We start from the raw sequence: 23,748 nt of genomic DNA on the forward strand, positions 1-23,748 counted from the left end.
GCTGAAAACTGACCTGGCTTAGTTGTTAACAGTGAATTGCTGTTAAAACCATGACCAGAACCTACATCTTCTGGTCCTTGTTCCACTGCCATTTTCCACAGAGAATAAGGATTAATTCGATAGGCATTTATTGAAGAGCTGCTAGATGCAAGATGCTATGAGGATAGAGGAGGACTGTTTCCCCTTCTAATTAGTGTCAGTGCTAGTCTCCCCCCACCAATATAGACTCATAAACTAAAGATAGCAAAATACTTGAATCTTAGACATGCTACATTATATATATAAATATATCCACGTACACATGCACACATCTCTGGCTATCAGGAGTTATCTTCCAAGGAGATCTTCTCTCCCACTTTGGCAAATGAACAGGATAAGACCAGCAAATCCATGTGCCTAGGTGATTCTCAAGTATCTGGAATTGTTACTGACAAGGAAAAGGACTCCTTGATCTTTCTCCCATGGCCCAAGTGTGAAGCTAGGCTGAATTTATCTTTGGCTTCCCATGAATGAGTTCCATGATGTTGGAAAATCACTGAACCTCTATTACCTTCATTTTGCTCACCTGCACAGTGCAGTTCCTCACAGGTCATAACCTTCTTTATTGGAAAGATTAAATGAGATAACCCATGTAAAGCTTTTAGCACAGTGGCTAGCATAGAATAAGCCATCTAAAGTTAGCCCAGACTAAGCAAGAATGATCTGAAGAACTCAAATATAATTACCACAACTCCACTTCTTAGTCGACAGTGCTAAATACTGCAAAATGTCACACCTGAAATAAAATAAACACCTCTGCTTCTATTTGAAAAGTAGCAAGAAATCAAAAGGGCAGATTTTACGATGAACACTGCAACTGTGGGGACATGCCGGATTTGATTTCTCAGTGGTTAACTCCCTTCAGCTACCAAGTATATGGTATGCAGCCTGTTGGGACTTTGGATTTTCTTTGTTCAGGTCACTGTGGCCAACAGCAAGCTGCTTCTCTGGGCCCCTGCTTCCCATACGAGAAACAAGAGGGCTAGATGGGAAGAACTCCAAGGCCCTTGCAAATACTACAGGTGTGACATTTACAAAATGAAGAGCCTGGAGATGGTTGTCATGGTTACAGAGTCTAGAAATTCTTGTCTCAAGTGAGCATGTTTATTCCTATGAATGCCTATACTAGATTAATCCATTGATGTGCGGGGCAAACCCAGGTAAAACTGAAACAGACAGGTTGGTCCTCCAGCTATCCCACCCTCCCATCTCACCAAAATGGATAACAGAAGAGAGGAGAACTCATTAGCAGTGAAGTGAGGGCACTGATAAAAGCTTGAAGTGTTACTAAGTACAGCCAAATTCTTTAGATACAGGAAAACACATTGAATTCTGCAAATTCAGACATTATTCAGAAGATGGGCAAAAGTTTTAGTGCAACATTTTCTTAGAATTCATAAAGCCTAAAATGATAGACACAGGATTATTTTAAAACTCTATGCACATCAAGAGAATTTCTACAAACTCATCTCTATTAACACAAAAGGCATAAAAAATAAACTAATCGAACTTTGATTTTACATAGGAAGAAACGGTTTCAGTAGTACCAGCTACAGAGCTAATATAGGTCAGAGCCAGGTTTTGTACATTTCAGTCCATGTTCTTTTCCACTAAATTCCTTACATTTGTAGGACTCTTTGTCTTTTTTTATCATATCCTTTATCATTGCAAATGGGTCTCTGTGGGGGAAGCAGGACAGACACAGTCCACCTCACTGTTCAGATGGGGACAGGGGCTCAGACAAGTTACATGGCTCCTTCAAGATTCTAGCGGCAGCAGGCCCCAGAGTGGAAAGATATCTCAGGTCCGACTCTCCCTACCTCTCTTGCCCTCTTCAACTTTGTGATACATTTTTCAATTAATCCTCACAAAAACTTTTGAGCCTTATGACATCACTGTGACCTCCTAGTTGAGAAAGGATTACGCCAGCTGGAAACCATGGATCACTTCTGGTAGTCTCTAAGTGTCCTGACATTAGATATGAAATGGTGCTCAATCAGCTGCTGTTATTACTTCTGGAACCTAGGGTGAAAGGGCTCCCTTATTAACCAACTAGCATTTATTTAATGAGACTATGTGCTGTGCTAGTCACCAAGGATACAAGAACATGACACAGAATCTACCTTCAAAACACTTACTGTAGGGAGATGGAATAAAGACCGCCTTCTGAGAGAAACGTCACAGGGAACGTGCTCCTAGATGGCCTGATTTATCTTTTATTCTCATAGCCAGGTCACATGACCCTTAGGCTTTGGCCTACTTGCCTTATCTCCCACTTTGGCAAATGGGCAGGATGAGACCAAGATACCTTCGTTTCATGGAGAGAGGAAGAGAAAATTGCTTTTCAGAGAGGGGAAGTGTCTTGACAACAGAAGCACAGTTGGTGAAAGGTTGTGTTTTCTTATTCTAAAGCAGTTCTCTCTCCATGTGTTTAATAACCTTTCCAAAGGACAGATCCAGGAGTTCGCACATCAGCACCTGAGGCTGGTCAGGCTGACTGTAGAGGCAGGGTGTTAACAGGATTGGTTAATAGCAATTGAGCCTGAAACACCTGTTGGAATTTTGGCTTTCAGAGAATCTAGATTTGGAGAGACTACTTGGGAAGAGATGATATAAATAAAAAGAAAAGGTTAAGGATTACAGGTCAGTGTCTTAACTTATAAGACCAATCTCCCCTCTTCTGTCATTTTTTAACGTGAATGCCAAAGATGTCCACTCTGGGACTGCAGCACAAATAAACACATGCATCCTACAGAGAATTGCAGCTCTTATATAACATTCTGCAGGTGTACCTGCTGTGTATATTTTATTTCTTTCAAAAAGATGAATACAGAATATGTACCCTATCACTGAATCAATACAATCCAAACAGAACCGCACTAGAAATAGCAACATCCTTATGCAGAAACAGAAATGGTGAGACTGAACTTCTACAATTTATCTACCTATCCTGTGCAAGAATGGAAAATATTTTTCTTTAGAAAGTGCAAAATACTACCTTTATGGCAAAGATTTTAAGAGATCTCTAGTATTAGAGATTTTACAATTGGATAAGAGCAACATTCTCTGTTCTTACTTTACAATGGTGACATAATAAATGATGTTTGCATAGAACTTTATGAAGTGGTTTCAGCACTGGAGTCAACATTTTTATAATTATCTTTGTGATTATTTGACTGAAATCTCTCTTACCTATGACAGAACAGGTGCCACAAAAGAAGGAATCAGAACTGTTTTTGCCTGTATCCAGATGCTGTTAAAATGAAGTTATGCCATATTCCTTTCTCATTTATGTTCAAAGCTTTACATATGGCACCAATCTTTACACTACCAAGTGTTTTTCTCAGGAAATAGTTTATACAAGATTAGCTGAAGTTGAGTGGCACCAATCTTTACATTACCAAGTGTTTTTCTCAGGAAATAGTTTATACAAGATTAGCTGAAGTTGAGTGATTGAATAGTATAATAATCTAATCTGAATGGTAACACTAATTGCAGCACATGTAGGATAGGGTGAGCTACTCTACCAAGGTCACTCTTCAAGTAGGTATTCATAAACTAGTTATTAATGATGCAGATGAAAATGGATGTAGATGAAAGCATGTAATTATAGTTTCTTTTTCAAAGACATATCTGTTTGCTAAGTAAATGATTTTAGATAAACTATTTTATAGCTTCTCTACATGTTAATGGAAAGTTCCATAAAGATAACTTTTATTATTATTTAATGTATTTACAACTTTCTCTATATTATTTTTCATACATTCTCTAACACTTAATAAAGTAAAATAGCAGTTTTTAGACTCCATTTCTTCCCTTAAGATCCCCATGACCACCAAGGAGGAGTGTGAAGGGAAACAGTAGACAACTGGTTTAAATGTATCCTGACCAGTAGTTTTTGATTCAGCCTCTTCCTTCTTCCCACTAAATCTCCAGTGAAATCACATTTAAAAAAAAAAAAAAAAACCACAACTTCAAATGGACACTAAATCTCAAAACATCTGTTACTAGTATGTGAAAGAGTCACAAAGCTGAATTAAGACCGACATCCAAGCTTCCCACTCCAGAGAGAGAGAGATGGTTTGTCCATTCTCCCTGACTGCTAGAGAGCCTGAGTCTATCCAGCGAGAAGTCCGGCAACTTCTACTGTCTTTCCCAGGATCTGTCCTTAAACCAACTTCTTCAACTCTTTCAATATTCCATTTTCATTCAGAAAGCAACCACCAGGGCAGCCGGGGTGGCTCAGCAGTTTAGCACTGCCTTCGGCCCAGGGCGTGATCCTGGAGACCCGGGATCAAGTCCCACGTCGGCCTCCCTGCATGGAGCCTGCTTCTCCCTCTCCCTCTGTCTCTGCCTCTCTCTCTCTCTCTCCTCTCTGTGTTTCTCATGAATAAATAAGTAAAATCTTTATAAAAAAGAAAAGAAAAGAAAAGAAAGCAACCACCAGAGTAGGAAGAGAATGCAGGAAGGTGGCTGAATAGTGGCACCCTGCATATTCGAGCTCCAGACCCCAAAATGGAGTATAGATGGGGGTGGTCATAGTAAGGGTTTTGAGAGCAGGGAATAATCTTTTTTTTTCCCCTTTAGCTTAGAGAACTGAGTGCTAGAGTTGGAAATATCTCACCTAGGCACAGAGAACAGCACTAGTGATAGAATGCCAGAAACAGCAGCCAGACCAGAAACAAGGCACAGAGATATGTCCTCTTGATGTGAGTCTAGAAATGGGATGCATAATTTAACAGATGGATGACTGCTGACTATACAAAAAGGTTTTTGTCTCGATTCCAGATAAATCCAGGAGAGGAAGACAAAACTGAGCCCATTACCAAATATACAAGTGAAGGTAAAGAGAATATCAACTTGAAAACTCAAATACGTAAACTGAGAAAATGGGGTATCACATAAGCAAAAATACATTAAGGGAACTCTCTGGCCTATTGGCATAGAAAGTGAAGGAACACAAAGAATGGATGGAGAGTGAGGAAACTAAAAATGTTTTAAGAGAATTAAGTCATGTCAGAAGTGCTAAGAAGCATAAATGGATTGAAGTTAAAAGTGTATTTAATGCTACAGAAAACTGAATCATTGATATGATAGGACACAGTTGACAACCTCAGACAGAAAAAATTTTAAAAAATATGAGCAAGTTAATTAATACTGAAGACAAAGTGTTTCCAGAAAATAAACAGTAAGAGAGAAAAACTAACAGAAACTGTAGAAAATATTAACTAAAACCAAACCAAAACACAGACATAAAACAAGGAAAGCAAATTAAAAGAAAAAACCTCAATGAACGGAGGCCTACTTGAAGAAATTGTAATAAAAATTTAAAATACAAGGCTAAAGTAAGACAAGGATCAAAATGTCAGTTTGGCATTACACTTTTTCTTTACAATATGCACCTAGCTCAAAATAGTGAAGCCTACACTGCAACACTGTCAGGAAATAAAATGCTGTGAATCAAAATATTAAACTCAACTAATTATCATTCCTATGTCATGATAATTAAATTTTCCCATTCTCAATATAAGGAAGCCCATGAAAGCTATAACCTCCACGAGTACTTAATAAATTACTTAAGGATATACTCTGAGAAATGAGAAATTCTGGTGTAAAGAGAATAGTTGAAACTGAGTAAGCCAAGAGTATAATGACTTATTGTACATATTATTATAAAGCTAACTGAAAAATATAAGCTTTTAAAAAAACAATTGACAGTTGGGGATCCCTGGGCGGCTCAGTGGTTTAGCGCCTGCCTTCAGCCCAGGGCATGATCCTGGTCCTAGGATCAAGTCCCAGGATCGAGTCCCGGGATTGAGTCCCGCGCATCAGGCTCCCTGCATGGAGCTCTGCCTGTGTCTCTGCCTCTCTCTCTCTCTCTGTGTCTCTCATGAGTAAATAAAATCTTTAAAAAAAAAAGTAACAATTATATTTTAATAACAATCTTGTCTTAGAAACTAAGGTTGTATCAAAAACATTCAAATTATATTGTTTTAGAACATCCAAATGGTATTATTGTGTTCTTAATTTTGAAAATTATAGGAATAGAGAATATTTTTTAGAAACTTAAAGATAATCCTTACCAAAACTCAATAAACATAAAGGAAACATAAAGCATAAAATGAGATGAGATATATTAAATAATGAATAATTATAACAATAACTTAAGTTGCTAAAATTTCATATTAAGAGTGGACTCCAAGATAATATTTTCAAAATGTACAATAAAACAAAGTACTTCAATTAAATTTACATTATAAAAGTAGGTACATACACATGTATACAAAAGTGTGTTTATCCAGCAACTACAAACAAAAGTAAAAGTCAGATTATTACCATCAAACAAAGAATATTTGAAGATAAAGAATTGTTAAGCCATATTTTATGTGCTTTCAACATAACATTAAAATAGATAATCAAAGCTACTAGGCACAAAATATAATGAGGTATAATTTTACTATATGGGTCTCAGTTTACTGGGTTAAATAGGAAAAATGATAAAGATACAGAAGGTGGAAAACACATAATATCACTTTTATCACAAACACCCATATTAATCTATAACAAAAGCACCACTTTAAAAGAACATCAAAACTTGTAGACAATATTATCTGACCACAATGTAACAAAACATTAGATTAATAATAAGTTACAAATTAAAAGCCGTCTCCTCATCAAAGAGAAAATAAAAACAATAAAAATGAAAAATATAGACTTTTTGCAAAATGACAAGAATGAACACTGAAACTAAAAGATGTTGCCAAAGACTTAGCTAAACAAAGAGAGATTAGATTCATAGTTTTAAGTGCTTTCATGATTAAACAATAAAGTATTACAGTAAATTAAGCATGCATTGCCATAAGTTAGAATAAGAGAAATCAAACACTGCAAGGATAATATAATGATGGAATGAATAAAAAAATAAAGATAAAATGACTGAATTAAGGTAGTGGCAAACAGTCAGTTTAGTACATCATACACTAACAAAAACTATTTACTGGTTTTCCTGAATGCAACTTTGGAGATGCCAAAAATGTGGGTGAGGGGAAGGGGAAAAAAAAAGTCTCATTCATCAATTAATAAAAAAACTTGTATGAAATTCTTAAGAGACAGCACAGGTGTTTCCAGATGTGTTTGAAAAGAAAGAGTATATGAAGCAGGCAAGTGTCTAAACAGGAATGGGAGAGAGCAATCTAACCAATCTTTAATGTTACACATATAACTGGATAAACCTGCATCTGGAGGTAAATCAGGGACAACCTATCCCATTCTCCTGAACTTTAGACATCCTGGCCACTAACTTTGGTGCCATGTGGTAACGCCATGTTTGTGAATGAACATCAGGATAGTACTGAAGTCCCACTAGTGTTAGGAAAAAGTATAGGTGAGTTGGAACTAATTATTTTGTAAAAGGCACACCTATAAATATATCTAACTAAAACTCCAAAGTATAAAAAATTGAAGAGGGGAGGAAAGGCAAATGAAATTATGCTATGACTATGATTTTGTTAAATAGTAGATATAGCTATTGGAGTTCTACATTCTATGTTACTAGGAAAAAATAACCTAAGACTGAGTCAAAATTACTTGTGTAATCTCTAAAAGAACAGAATGAAAATGTGTAACTTTTAAGCAGCAGATGAAAATCTGATGTATCTTTAACTCTTTAAGGAACCTCCAAAGAAGATGTGGTTTATGTATACAATGGAATATTACTCAGCCATTAGAAACGACAAATACCCACCATTTGCTTCGACATGGATGGAACTGGAGGGTATTATGCTGAGTGAAGTAAGTCAATTGGAGAAGGACAAAAATTATATGGTTGCATTCATTTGGGGAATATAAAAAATAGTGAAAGGGAATAAAGGGGAAAGGAGAAAAAATAAGTGGGAAATATCAGAAAGGGAGACAGAACATGAAAGACTCCTAACTCTGGGAAATGAACTAGGGGTGGTGGAAGGGGAGGTGGGCGGGGGGTGGGGTGACTGGGTGGCAGGCACTGAGGTGGGCACTTGACGGGATGAGCATTGGGTGTTATTCTGTATGTTGACAAATTGAACACCAATAAAAAATAAATTTATTAAAAAAAAGAAAATCTGATGTATCTAATGGCAAGTAGGTAAAAGATAAAAAAGAAACAATAAGAAAGCATGAAAATTGCAAATATGAAATAAGGTGGCAGCTCTAAATTCTAATAATAAAGTGATGAAAGTAAATGTAAATGGGTTAAACTCATGAATTAACTGACAAAGGCTCTGAGTATTTAGGAGTAAGATTTAAGAATAGGTTTGCTAAAGGAAACACATTTGAACAAAAGAATAGGAATGGCTAAAAAAAAAGAAAAAATAGATGTTGTGAAGTAAACATGATGCAAGAGAAAGGCAGTGTCAAAGTTTTACTATCAGATAAAATAAAATTTGGGGTAAAATGCATCATAAGGGACAAGACAGATGTTTCAATAAATCACAAAGTTGTAACAATCCCAAACATATATGCAGTTGATATCAAAGATTTAAAATATGTAAAACCACAACTGACAGAATTATAGGAAGGAAAAACAACAACTGTAGTTTGTAATTTTAACATATGCTTTTCAGAATTAGGAGATCAAACAAAATATAAGCCAATGCTAGAGAGAAGAAATGTGTATTTCTATTATTAATCATATTTACATAAATGAAAACTATGTAAATTTCATACCCCAGCACAAAATATGTGTGCTTTTTGCATGCATGAGTACTATTTAATCAAAATTATTTATGAATTAAGCTACAAAAGAATTCTTGAAAATTCTAAATAGCTGTCATATGGAATATGTTTCCTGACCAGAATGTGATAAAATTAGAATCTTGTAACAAAAGGATAACAACATAAAGCTACATATGTCTGGAAATTAAAATATATCATTAAGTCATTCTTGTATTAAAGAGGAAATCCCAAGAGAAATTATTTCTAAAGGGCATTCTAAATGTAAATAATGACATTCTAAATGTAAAAAAAATGTAAAATGTAGCTAAAGTCAATATTTAGAAAAAGTATAGCCTTAAATTTTTTTATCAGAATGTAAGAATTATCAAAAATAAATGTACTAAGTGCAACTGATCAATACTAAAATAGGAAAGGAGGAAAAGATTAAGATACTACTAGGAAATAAGTATTTTTTAACTTAAAAAAGGTTAGAAAGACAGACAAAAATTCTGGAAAATAAGAAAAAATATTCAAATAGAGAAAGAAACAAGAATAATTATAGATAGTAAAGACTTCAGTATTTAAAAAGTAGATTATAAAAATGTTAGAAAATATGAATGCTTAGAGGAAATATATAACTTCTTGAGAAATGCAAAATACCAAAACTGGCCCAAGAAAAACTTAAAAACTTGAAAAGAGTAATGGCTTTATAAAAGGTTTTTAAAATCTTCCTCCACAAAGGCACAGATGGTTTTATAGCTGAGTAATAATAAACTTCTAGGGAACAGAAATTTCTCTTTTATGCAAGTCATTAAGTCTCTCGTATAAAAGTCATTTCTGAAAATAGAAAAATAGAGAAAACTTCTTAACTTATATTGAAGCTAATGTAACCTTTGTGGCAGCTTTTGATTAATCTACTCTAGTTAGATTTTCTGTTACTTATAGATGGATGCTTATGTAACTAATAGAGGGGACTTGACTCTAAAATTTTAGAGAGAGTCAGAAGACTTGAATTAAACAGATTCATTCCATAAACTTGGATTAAGAGTCAATGAGATAAAAATGCAGCTCTCTGCAAGTTAACTTAGTAGTTTAATGTAATTACAACAAAAATGCAAAGAAGTTTTTCCAAGGGAATTAATGAAGTGATTCAAACGTTTTCTTGAATAGGTTGAACACTACAGGAATTTTTGAAGAGTTAGATGAATCTGATTTATTCCATTACTGTTTAATATGTATTCTAACAGCATTGCACTAAACAATGAGAAAAAAGAACAGAATATAAAGGCCACAAGCAGTCCAGAGTGTAAAGGCACCAATTCTGTAGATAATAATGCTGGTCTTCCAAGCAGAGGGAAATGCAGGAATGAGCTTTTAATAAAAGTGCTAGCTATCTTGTCAACTACTCAGGGAAATTCAATTAGGTACCTGTCTTGAATTATACAACTTCCAGTAGATGCCTTATGCCATTCGTTTGCCAAATATTTAACCACTATCTGTCAAGAACTATGAGAAAACAGGATATAAAAGTGAGCAAAAACAGAGGAGCTGAGAGGCTGGTGGGAAGATAGGTAATAGGCCCAAAGTAGGACTTACTGAGATAATGTCAATTTAATGTGCTCTATTCAGAGTACAACATGTACTGCTGCCTGATATAATGCAATCAAGAGAACCTTCTGTGATAGGAGACATTGTCAGACTCCAATACACATGACTCTCTATCTCTACCCCACATTTTGTACATAATCTTATGAAAAGTATCTAGTAATGTAAGTATTTGGGCATTTATGTTAATGACATAAAGAAATTTAAAACTGTGATCGTGACAGTGTACACGACACAAATGCTGAGACAGAGTATGCCACAGTGATACTCAGTGGCAATCTCCTGAAGAAAAATGACTATGTTAATCTGTTAAATATGTAACAAAAAGAGAATAGAAGAATTAGAAGTGAAATAATGTGAGATTTGCTTGATCTTGAGGTGATAATGAACCTTCAATTCTTAAAAACCAGAATTAAAAGAAAACTACAGATTTGGTTACTCAGGCTAAAAATGAATCCACTCTGTTAGATAGGATATGTCCAGATCATGCAGTGGCCCACACCAAAGTCAGCAATCATTTTCTGTAAAAAGCCAGATAGCAAATAATTTAGGATTTGCAGGTCACATGGTCTCTGTGCAACTACTTAATTTGGCTATTGTAGCATGACCACCATACACACACACACACACACACACACACACACACACACACACATAATAAATAGATGTCTGTGGCAGTGTTGAATACAACTTTATTTACAACCAAAGGCAGTGAGCTGGATGCAGCCAATAGGTCACTTTGCCGACCCCTGGGTCTAGACCATGCAGTTGTCAACACAATGGAGTACACCTCAAACAATATTTACAGAGCCTGGAGTCCTTTTCTCAATTCAGAAGATGGAGAATATAACCTTCCATATACTATTTCTGCTTTTTATACTCTTTGGCTTCCATAAAAGAATGTGGACCCCACTTCCAGCTCCATTATCTATCAAAAAGTAGGGCCACACTCGCCTGGCAACATGGATAAGCTATATTATAGGCTTTTGCCCAGATATACAACTTTGACTTCACTGCCTCAAAGCTGGATTGAGAGTTAACAACATTCAAAGGAAGACTTTTTTTAGAGTCCATCTCCTCCCCTAGATAATCTGTATTCGTGGGCCAAATCAGAGCTGTAGAAAAACAGGTCCCTATATTATCTCTTCCTCCCACTCAGCCACTTTCAGCAGAACTTTCTCTGCACTGCTCTTGGGTTTGAAGGTATCAGTTCATGCAGAAAACCTTTATAAGAACTAGCCCTAAGATAAGCATTGCTACTCCTACTGTAACAGAATTCTGAGTTTTGTGATCATTATAGAATAGTGTACTTCATTTGTCCCCAAGATGTTTGTATCTGATTTAGAACTAGGAATAGTCATAAATCATCTGGAAAACCCATGTATTTGCCTCAAGGACTCTGTGAACTATATACAAATGGAAATGGTTCAACCTGACAAATAATAATTGGTGGGAGAGAAATGGGCACTTCAACACACTGAATGGCATAAATAAATTTCTCTATCGCCAAGAAAAGCCATTCTGGTGGCAACTTGGCGTTAAGTACCACAAGTCCCCAGAATACTAATATTCTTTGATCTAGTAATTTCACTGTGAGAAATTATCTTAAGGATAGGCACACAAATATCTATTGCAGTGTAACTTTTAATAATGATAATATTTTAAAACCTGGGAACAAAGGAAATGTTCCAAGACAAAAAATTAAGTAGATCAACGATAAGAGATCTATAGGGTGAATAAACATCATTTATGGAAGAACATTTGATGACTTGAGAAAATCCTAAGATACAACTATACATATCAAGGTATCAAGAGTAGGAAATTAACCTATCATGTATTGTATAATCCCAAATACAAAATTAGGATCATGAATTTTTTTTGGCATTTATACAAATATGCATTTTCTAAAATTTTATAATAAATCTAATTTTTTTCAATAAAAATTAACATTTTAAAAGTACATTCACTTTGATACTGGTCTCACAAGTATAAATTCATCATAAGGAATTAAAAAGGTAAGTCAATATATTATGCATGGTAGATATAACATCAGAACATATAAAACTAACCTATTTATGACACATCAAAATCAGAAATTATAAAAGAAAATTAGAAATAAAATCAGAAATCATACATTTACAATTATCAACCTTGTTTTTCATGTATAAGAGAACTTTTTCTTCCAAATGTTGAGTCAAGTCCCTAACAGGCCGGAAACCACACAGCAGTGGTTTTAGGGCTTCAGTGCCTTAGGGTTTTTGCAGGGAGGCTGTAAATAATGACATCCTTGCCTTGACAATGGAGGATGTTTCCTAAAACAATGAAGAATAAACTGTTTGGGGCCTATTCATAACTGTTTCTGTTTTACAAGTTGGGAGTTCTGAGTGGTTCATTTGGAAGAAGAACTGATGTGGTTATCTGAATCTATCTGCCCTTTTCGGACCCACTCTTGGTCGCTTTTCTAACAGTGGCTACCTCGGAGACTGACTTCTTCAGATCCCTGCCTGGGTTTGGCTGAGTGGAGGCATTCGCAGGAGAGAAGGGGCTTGAGTGTGTGTATCCTCCTTGTCCCCAAGACGTAGTTTTTAGCAGTGGCTGCATCTAATAAAGATCCTGTTCTTGGGAAAAAAACAAAACAAAACAAAAAAAAGGACTCTCTTTTCCTCTTTACCCATGAAAGCCTTCTTTTGGGAGGAAGTTGGATGAAGTTCCTGCTGTTGCCAATCCCCGTGCACCTCACCACCCCTGAGTGGTTCTATTAACTCTGCTCAGAGTTCATTCATTAAGCTTTAATTTCCTCAATTAAACTACTTAGGTATGTCAGTTGATTCCTTTGGGGATCTTGTCTATTTTAGGAGAAAAAAAAAAAAAAAACTTTCAAAGACATTGCTGCCTTAGAGGAGAGACACTATCATCAAGTCCTCAAAATTCTATAAAACTGAAAACAAAACAAAACAGAACCTTATCATGAAAACTGCACATTTCAGCTACCGCTTGAAAATATATGACTAGACAAGTCATAAGCTATCCCTGTAACAAATAGTAAGTATTTAAAAATTAAGGACTGTGGAATGGGATCTACTTAAATTTCACCCTGAAAGTCCATGAGACTCCAGACAATTTGATATCAAAAGGCTTTCTTTTGAAAACTGGTTCTTCTCAATACATTCTTTTCAAACTAAATGTGTACTTAACAATGAAATGGAAAGGTACTGAGAAATATTTTGGAGATCTGCAACTTACCTCCTTGAACTTGTGACTGAGCTTGCTTGTGTCTAGGTCTGAGGGGGAAAACATGTCCTCATTCTCAGGCAGCTCAAACACCTCAATGGCCATGTCACTGCCAGGAAGAACAGGTCCCACCTCGTCCTCCTCTTCATCTGTGGCATATTCTCCTGTCTGAAAGGAAGGGCATTTCAGAAATCCAGCTGTCCTCACCCCAGGTAGAAGTGAATTACTTGAAAATATTTTATGAAAGAGAAATAAAACATGTCACCAAATGGTGAAGTGTAAGTAGGCTTTGAAGTCAAGCATGCCTCATGCAGCCAAGGTTATAAGCAAATGTTAGTTCAAAGATCCAAAGTGACATGTCTATGCCGTATATCAGTGCATTCCTAAAAATCTAACAGGATCAGTAGTATTTTCACAAGAACAACAAACATTGTTTTCAGTCTAAGTATGTGATGGTTTTACGAAATAGAATTATATTGCTAAGGGAAATAGGTAATTCCTATAAATTCCCACCTCTGTATGAATAAGTCACCCAATACTGAAAGCAGGGAAGATCCAAAGATACAGAGAGTTCGAAAAGACCCTAAAGAAGACTTACACGAAGGTTTTGTAGATGTAACTCTCCTAAATTTTAGAGTGCAATCAGCTCTCTTTTGTTTGTTGACTAATGTGTTGGTTAACTAGGGACCTGAAGATTTCTAACTTACAGCCCACAGAGGTGTACTGCTTTGCCTGCACAAGATTTTGATAAATCTTAGTATTTCTCCAATGTTAAAGAAAAAATCCACCGGACATTCTGGATTTCCAGTTTTTCTTGAGAAAGCCAAAGATCTGGCAACATGCGGATGTTGTGACATGAAAACAACCGGGCCAGTCAGCAGTGGTTGCGTCTTTTGGATGGGTCGCACGCCTTCAGATACCCCACAACTTTTACAACTCCATATTGTTCTATGCTGTTAGCTTCACTCCTTCGCAGTACCCACGGGTCCCTGAAGGTGCGTGAGTTCATGGCCCCTGGGATAAATATTCCTCCATACGACTAACCTCCTTAACATTATTAGAAAGTGGCTCCTCTCTTGGCAGCACTAGGCTATGAGGCTCTAATTCAAAATAATTGTTTGAAATCTATACCTTCCGATATAATTTAAAGATAAATCACTGATTCACAGGGTCAAAAAACAAAGTTCATTTAACGTGTCCCTGTTCTTTCAGGTACTATTATATATGATATATAAGACAGACAGGAATTCATATTCCCTTTAAAAACACTTTCATAAAGTGTGTGGAGTGATCTATTCCTTTGATTACATAGGCTTAGCATCTGCTGTTTTTTCTTTTCGTTCTGAACTATATTCTTCTTGCCAACTGAAATCCTATTTCTTTTACTGTTTTGCATGTGAAGAAAATCTGGTCATTAACCTCAATGTAATAATTCCTTATGTCAGAAAGACCATTATTAAGTTGCCATTCTGATTTCTCCTTTTCAAGTGAAATTATTCTGGATTTCTCCTAGGTCTCATTCTCTGTCATTATCTTTGTGCTTCTGCTTGAACTTCTCTCTCCAAGTCCTCCACACTTGTTTTAAATTGTGGAGCCCAGAAGTAGGCACGATTTCCAGTAGGGAATCTGAAGGCCGTTGGCCAGGATGAAGAAATCGCCTCAGCATCCTTCAGACACTGCTTGCTGACATGAAGGCCATTATCATGAAGACCTTGATTTTGGTGGCATTTGTATCTAGAAGTAAGCTCAGTGTATCTCTGTGTGAAATAGCACTGCAGTACTCGGAACCCCTCCCTGGACTCTTCAGAAACCAGTCTGAAAATGTGTAAACTCTAAACATGCTTCCAAGTGTCTCTGGCATGGTGAGGAGAAGGTAGCTGAGCAGTGAGGGCTGATGATTCTAGGTAGTTTCCACTTGTCGGTATGATTAGATCCTATAAATCATAGAAGAACCCTAATTCCAGATTTGGTATAATTTTTTGTGATATTCTGTAAGTGAAATCACCTCCTATTTACATATATTTTTAGAACCAATAGTTACTTTGTAAATCCCAGTGATGTTAATTAATAGAAATGCAGTAAGGCTGGTTAGGTATGCAATCTTGATACCTTGCTGAAAGTTTTCGATTAAAGATATTAAACTGGGTGCTTGCTTTTAATCCTAATTACAACTAGCAGCAAAGCCACGCCTTCATTATAAAGGCCCAAACCAGGTATATAATAAAATTTACTTCTACATCATAAATTTGATGAATTTCCTGAATGACCCCATAAAATCTTAAGCTACATTTAAGTCTGATGACAATGTGGTGCATTTTAAACATAACATTGAAATGAACAATTTGATTTCCCTTTCCCAGCTTGAAAATAGGCACTTCTTCACTACGTGTAAGGGAATGAATATAAACATGTGCCTAGAATAGGTCCTGACATATAACAGGATCATAGCAAATATTTTTTAAAAACTATATCCAAGAATGCTTATGGCACTTGCTTGGCAATATCTATAAGCTCCCAAGGAAGTTTTCAATAATATATGTATATTTTTAAAAATGAACTGCAAAGGCATTTGTTAAGAAGGCAGTATTTTTTATTTTTTTAATACTTCTTACAGTGAATAACAGGATTAGGGTGTATACAATATATGTACAGTATATGTAGTTCTTCTCTTAGTTCTGGCTTTGTCATTCATTTTAGTTATCAAAATTACACTCATCAATATAAGATATTAATAATTCTTGGTCTTGATTCAGTAGTTTTGTTTTTTTACTTTACCAATCTCCTCTCCTCAATAACCAAATTATCTGTAATTCTCCTGAAATTCTTTTTATCTTTCATTTCATCTCTCCACTTACTAATTTTTTTTTCTAATTAGTTTTATAAGTATACTAAGGTCAAGATATGTCTTTTAGTGTCTTGATTCTACTTAGTACTTATTAGAGGTTCTGGATAGGGTGTTTAAAAACTATCATGCCCAGGTGCCTGGGTGGCATAGTCAGTTAAGCATCGGACTTTTGGCTTTGGCTCAGGTCATGATCTCAACCCCTCAGGGTTGTGGGATTGAGCCCCAGGTCAGGCTCTGTGCTCAGTAGGGAGTCTACTTGAGATTCTCTCCCTCTGCCCCTCTCCACCATGCTTTCTGTCTTTAAAATAAACAAATATTCAATAAAAATAAAATTAAAACTATCATGCCAAGTGGAATTTTAAAAAACAAAAAAATGAGTAAGGGGAATAAAGAGAGAGAGAGAGCAAACCAAGAAACAGACTCTTAACTACAGAGAACAAAGCAACAGTTACAGAGGGGAGATGGGCAGAAGGATGGGGGAAATAGGTGATGGAGACTAAGCATTGCACTTGTAATGAGCAATGGGTATTGTATGGAGTGCTGAATCACTATATTGTACACCTAAGCTAATATTATATGTTAACTGGAATTTAAATAAAAACTTAAAAAAACCAGGATCCCTGGGTGGCGCAGCGGTTTGGCGCCTGCCTTTGGCCCAGGGCGCGATCCTGGAGACCCGAGATCGAATCCCACGTCGGGCTCCCGGTGCATGGAGCCTGCTTCTCCCTCTGCCTGTGTCTCTGCCTCTCTCTCTCTCTCTGTGTGACTATCATAAATAAATAAAAAAAATTAAAAAAAAGATTAAAGCTTTTAAAAAAAAAACTTAAAAAAACCTATCTTGCCATTCTCTCTTGCTGATCCACTCCCAACATAAACAGGCTTTATGATAAAGGATGCATTTACTACAGAACCTCATTAACATCTAGAAGCTAAAAAGTTACATTTAGTAGACTAAGAATAATGTGTTCTGATTGTCTCATCTTTATTGAAAATGGACACCACTTTTAGGGTTAATATGAAAATAAATTACATGGAATGATAGGCAGAATTTCATAAACCTCACAACTAGACTGGATTGAATCTGACATTTATATAGGGAGGTGGACAATACTGCATCAAAAAAAAGTCTCACAACAAAGTATTTACATTGGCATCCATTTCCTTCTCCTAATTTCTGGCCAGATTCAGTATCTTTCAAGTAAACAGAAAAATCTTTTGTCCCAACCTGAAAATCCATTTTAATTGTTCTTAGTGTAAGAACTGACAGAGATAGTAAGGGTTCCTTTTCACAACTCATCTACCTTCTTGATTAATATCTTAGACTTTTTTATTGCTTACCCAAGGGTGCAAAAAAATGAACAGCCATTCTTTTGTAACTGTACCCAACACTGTGTTTCTTGAAGACTGTGTGATATAGGTATTACTATTCCATTGTACTTAGAGGAAACTGAGACTCAAAGACTTTACCCAACATCAGACAATTAGTTATGTTGTTGGAGCTAACATATTCCGAAGCTCATTCTCTTTCTTCTATGCTACGCTGCTTGCAGTCTATAGAAAGTAAAGCTTTACAGGATAAAAAATGGGAATACATTCCTTTCATATTTCCCTAACCAAAAATGCTGTTGGGTAATCTTGTTGTGTTGAAATTCACCTTCCACATCTTTGAACATTTTCATTCAATTCACTCTGAAGATTTGCACCTGTCTCTAGAGAGCTGCAAAGTTCTTGCCCTCTTTTTTTCTCTCATAAGGTGCTCACCCTGGGCAAGTGCATAGAAGTCTCCTTCAAAAGATTTGGCTTACGGGTCTGCTGACTGATGTTTCATGCACTCTTTCTCATATAAACCAGAACCATAGCATACAGTCTATAGAATTGCTGCAGTCTTAAAATGGATGGAAAAGATACTTGCAAAGCAAAATGAGTACAAAATTCCTCTAGACGTTTATGGTTGGTCTCTTTTATGTTTCCTTTGCACATCTAATTTTCTTAAGCTACCAATCTTTACTTTACTGACTCTTTCCAAACCATTTCATCTCCTTTACATGGACACAATTTATTTCATACTCATATTATATTAGAGCACTTAGTATTTTATTAAAATACATGATTACAACAATAATTAGGTATAGCTGACAGATTCTGCCTCTTAGTAAATATCTAACTTTTGACTGGTAGGAGCAAAAGCATATAGACATTTTTGAGCTTTGAGCACTCAAGAGAGCTGAAGATCTAATTTTAGATTTTATGGAAGGGATGGGACATTATCTGTTATATTGATGAGGTGGTTCATCAGAGACCAAGTAAACAATCATGATTTTGAAGCCTATAGCTTCCAGATTTAAGTTCCAATTTCCTCATCTATAAAGTGAGGATAAAAATAGCTCCTTAGTATATATAATAAAGTTGTCATGAGATTAAGTTAGACGGAGTCTGTAATGTGTTGAATACAAGGTATGGCACATGGCAGGCATTCAAAACAAGCAATCGCTGCCGCTGCTGGTCGTGGTGCTAATCCCACAACAGCAACATACACTAAAGCATCTCCAAAATTGAATCTCATAACCAGACATTTGCTAAATTTTGGTCTCATAAATATAATGTCCTAGAAGCCCCATCACATGAATCTTTTATAAGCAAACCGGTCATTTCTGAAGTAAAATTTTTCTTTTCCCTAAACCTGCTCCTCTTCTTATACTCCCAGTTTTGGAGGCATCAGCCCAAGACGAAGAAAACTTTCAGACCTCTGTTGTCTTCACTTACTGGGCCCCATCCTGCCCCAGTAATCCAAGATGAAGATCCATCTACTCAGCTCATTCTATGAAGTTGCTGCCCAAAGACTCTTTTAATCCATTCATTTATGTTTCTGCTATATCCTTATATCACTCATAAAACTTGGCTCTTTGATATCTGCCTCCTATCAACCATTTTCAACCGTAAGCTCCTTGAAAGTGCCAGGTATGATTTATATCTATAATCCCAGTGTGGCTAGCACACTGCTTGGCATATAGTAGGCACTAAACAAATGTTTGCTGAATAAATTAATACAGTTTTAGCCACATCTGCACAGCACAGCAGAGCCCTGATTTTCCTGTTAATTCTCAGCTTTCAAATAAGAAATATAGTGAAGCACAGCTGCAGCTGGAGCCCAAATGACCCTTTTGGGGATTTTCTCTTGTTGTTAGGTTCAACCATTAGCAGTAATTTCTGCTGTAGCAATGTTTGCTCTGGTAAATTCCGGGAAACTAAATGGTGCTAATCATAAAAATAGCCTTGATTATGCAGTTTTTGTTGGAATTTGTTTACTGGATTTGAATTTGGTTATATATATTTTCAGACTCAGTTCTGTTAGAGAATAGAAGAGAGTTGCTTTTTCTCTGGAGGAGAAAGACCTCAAACTAACACTTTAATGTTTAAAATTCCTAAATCTGTGCCAGCCATCCAGATGGCTTTCAGCAAAAGCATCCCCTTCTCTGCAAAGGCATCTCTCTTTCATTTTCTGTCAGTTGACTCTGTGTGTCCTACTTTTGTAATGTTAGGCCACTTAGTCTCTTTGCTCATCTATAGAATGGGAATAACAGCATCTTATTCCTAAGGTTGTTGGGAGAATTTCCAGTAGTGAGATCTTCAAAGTATTCATCACAGTGCTTAGAATATGATAAAAGACTAGATGACTTGATGACTATGATAATTTTCACTATCCCTGGCTTCTCCAGGGCAACACCAGCAAAAAAAGCATGGGTTTTGGTGACAGAGAGACCAGGCCCCAGAAAAGAAAAAACAATTTCACAGTTGCACAAGAGCAGGCAAACCATTTAGCTTACATCTTTTGTGGTCCCTTCTTCTATTAAATGGCCCCAAAGATACCAATCTTATAGTACATTGAGAGGATTTAAAGAGATAAAGTATGTAAAACATCCATATGATGCCTGGACCAAGATATATACTCATTTCTCAAACCATTCAAAATTTTCTTGCCAATAATCTTTGTTCTAAGAATGTTTTTTGATATTTCACTTCATTCTACGGTCTAGCTACTAGAGCAAGAAACATCTACCATCTATACCTATGTTACTGATATAGCCTTCCATGTTCCCTGCTTTCAAGCATCCAGTTCTTCAGATAATTGGTACTATCACTGGCAAATTATTTTTCCTAAGATTCCAACTAGATAGATTGAAGATGTGTCTATAAAATTTTTTCTAACAACTCAAACTCATCTTTTCACTTCTTAAAATTTTCTAGCACTTGTGGTAGACAGTTTATAAATTAGCCTTTGATTTTACAGTATTTTAATGCCTCCATTAGTCTTTTTTCTTCACCCCTTCTTTTTAGAAAGTATACTCCTGAAAAGCAGGGACTCTGTTTCCCACCATGGTAGGCAAGCTCTAAAATGACCCCTAAGGATCCTTCTTCCTGGGTAATCTATACTTTTCTATAATCCATTTCCCTTTGGATGTGGGCTTCTAACAACAAGAATACAACAAAAGTGATGGGATGTCTGTTCTGGGATTAGTTTACAAAAAGACTATGGCTTGCATCTTTTTTGTCCTCTTAGCATGTCTCTACCAAGATACCTACATCATACTGAACTGATGTTTCTGGCCAACAGTCAGCAAGGACCTGAGGCATGCTAACAGTCACATGAAGAGCTTGGAAGTGTATCTTCCGTGTCCTGCCAACAGCTGCAAATGAATTGGAAGCAGATCTTCCCCCAGTTGAGCACTCAGATGACTGTAGCTCTGGCGGACACCTTATTTGCAGCAATGGGACAAATCTTGAGTCAGAGGCATCCAGTTAAATGGACCCAGACAGAGATACTGTAATGTATAAATGTTTCTTATTTTAAGTTGCTACATTGTGGTGGTAATTTGTTATGGAGCAACAGAAAGGGGGAACTGCCATAACAAACACAGAAAAATGAGGAAGTGGCTTTGGAAATAGGCAGTGAAGGACGGCTGGGAGGATTCTGAAGAGTATGCTAAAGCAGGCCTAAATTGCCTTGAACACACTGTAAGTGGAAATCCGGAGTTGGGGGGGGGGGAGTTCTTGTGTAGTGCCAGAAAACTCAGCAATATTATCACCGTTTATAAGGAGAAAGTTGGAAACATTCCTAGTGAATGGAGTGATCTAGCTAAGTAGGTTTCCAAACAAGTGTTGAAGGTGCTGCCCGATTTCTTCTTGCTGCTAATGGTAAAAATGTGACCAAAGAGAGAAATTGAAAGGACCATTAAACAGAAAGGAACTAAGACTTGATGGTTTTGAACATCTTGATTCTAAAAATAAGAAATAGTTTCCAAACAAAGTTCAAAGCCAGGGTACTGCCAGGAGAGTAGGTCTAAAAATGAAGCAGAAGGTGGAACTAACATCTTTTGTTAAGAATTCTGAACTTAGGTATGGAGGTTCCTCAAAAAATTAAAAACAGAAATTCTATTCCTGGGTATTTACCCAAAAAATAAGAAAACACTAATTAAAAATGATATATGCACCCCTATGTTTACTGCAGCATTATTTACAATAGTCAAGATATGGAGCAACTTGTGTCCATTAATAGATGAATAGATAAATAAGTTGTTATATATATATATATATATATATATATATATATATATATATATATATAATGAAATATTACTCATTCATAAAAAAGAATGAGGTCTTGCCATTTGAGACAACATGAATGGACCTAGGGGATATTACGTTAAATGAAATCCATCAGAGAAAGACAAGTACCATATAATTTCACTTATATGTAGAGTCCAAGAGACAAAAGTGATGAGCAAACAAACAAGCAGAAACAGATCCATAAAAACAAATAACAAACTGATGATTGCCAGAGTGAGGGAGGTAGGGAGATGGGAAAAATAGGTAAATGAGAGTAGAAAACATAGCTTTCAGTTATGGAATGAATAAATCACAGGAATAAAAGGTACAGAATAAGGAATATAGTCATTGGTACTGTAATAATGTTGTATGGTGGCAGATGGTGGTTACACTTGTGGTGAGCATAGCAATATGTATAAACTTGTCATATCACTGTGTCATACAACTGAAACTAATGCAGCATTGTGTGCCAACTATATTCAAATAAAAAAGAACTGAGAAATAGTTACATGTACTATAATCTATAATATTCAATTACTGAAGCAATTTTCAATTACAATTTCTTAAATTTTATTTTCTAGGAATAATCCTAATCATCTCAACCTCTATAATCCTTCCCCATTCCAACTATTTTACTGTATTGAATTTGTTGGTGAGTATTCAAATACCAAATATTTTTTTAAAAGATAGTTTCATTTTCTTTCTTCCTTAGAAAAAAGTCTCTTAAAATAGTTGTTTCTAACTATAATTACATTGAGAAACATGAACCATAAACCCCCCCAAAAAGGAATTCTGAACTGAAGGAACTCATATTTTTTTATAATGGGTAATAAGCAAGTCTGTTATGTGCCCTATAGAGAGACACTCCTCTATTTTCCAAGACTGTTCATTATACAAACATCATTAAAAAGGTAATCTGAAAGAAAGGCATGAGTGCCTCTTGTAGAGAAGTCAGAGACCTACGGAGGAACTGTCTCCCAATGATATCTGCCGTTGTTTCTATACCATTTTGGCTTCTGGTGAATTTTCCTATTAGTATGACTTTCCCTCATCAGTGTGACTGCAGTGGCTAGGACCAAGTCTATTTCATATAATTATGACTATTAAATGAACTCCAAGCAACAGAATGAGTAACTTGCAGTAACTGAGATCAACCATATTCCCCAGGCTTTCAGATGTGACTGGCTAAATAAATCCCGTAAACCATCAGGTCTACCTTAGAAATTCAGGTAGCTTTCTCCTCAAGTTTATTTATTCCAGTTGGCCTAAGGTATTAATTCAGATATGGCAAGAATCAGGGATTGCACAGGCTTGGTGTTGGCCCACAAGAAGAATATCTATGATTCAGACAATTCTATCACCTATAACAACCCTGGCCGGTGAGTTGAGGTTGATCTGAATGCCTTCCAGGACTGGTATCCCTGATCACATCAATCTAAAGTCAGGAACAAATTTTGTACCACCTTATCCAATTAAATGAGTCCAACCCTAAGAATAATTGCCTGCACAATGCATATAAAAAATAAGTCAACTATCACTTAGGAAAGCAGTTGACCAAGTAATTGATGAGTAATGATGACCAAACAGTTAAGTCACTTACATCAGCTTAAGAGTCAGTAACAAGGTTCATCAAGAGGGATACTGCTCAGACCTATAGGAATGGCCTTGAGTTATGCCCAGTGAGCAAGATGATGACGTCATTTTTGCATCTGTATATATAGCTGGTGCTGAGT

General features: G+C 36.1%; 1 protein-coding gene across 18 annotated transcripts in view; it reads right to left on the reverse strand.

Moving 5' to 3' along the window:
• PPP1R9A (protein phosphatase 1 regulatory subunit 9A) overlaps nucleotides 1-23,748 on the reverse strand; it is a 312,302-nt gene that overhangs the window by 62,224 nt on the left and 226,330 nt on the right. For all 18 annotated transcript variants that reach the window (XM_077856856.1, XM_077856855.1, XM_077856871.1 and 15 more), the window contains one exon: nucleotides 13,579-13,734. In XM_077856856.1, coding sequence (XP_077712982.1) covers nucleotides 13,579-13,734 — 156 coding nt within the window. The remainder of the gene's footprint in view (nucleotides 1-13,578; nucleotides 13,735-23,748) is intronic.

This window comes from Canis aureus, chromosome 18, assembly GCF_053574225.1.
Source record: "Canis aureus isolate CA01 chromosome 18, VMU_Caureus_v.1.0, whole genome shotgun sequence".
Lineage (NCBI taxonomy): Eukaryota > Metazoa > Chordata > Mammalia > Carnivora > Canidae > Canis > Canis aureus.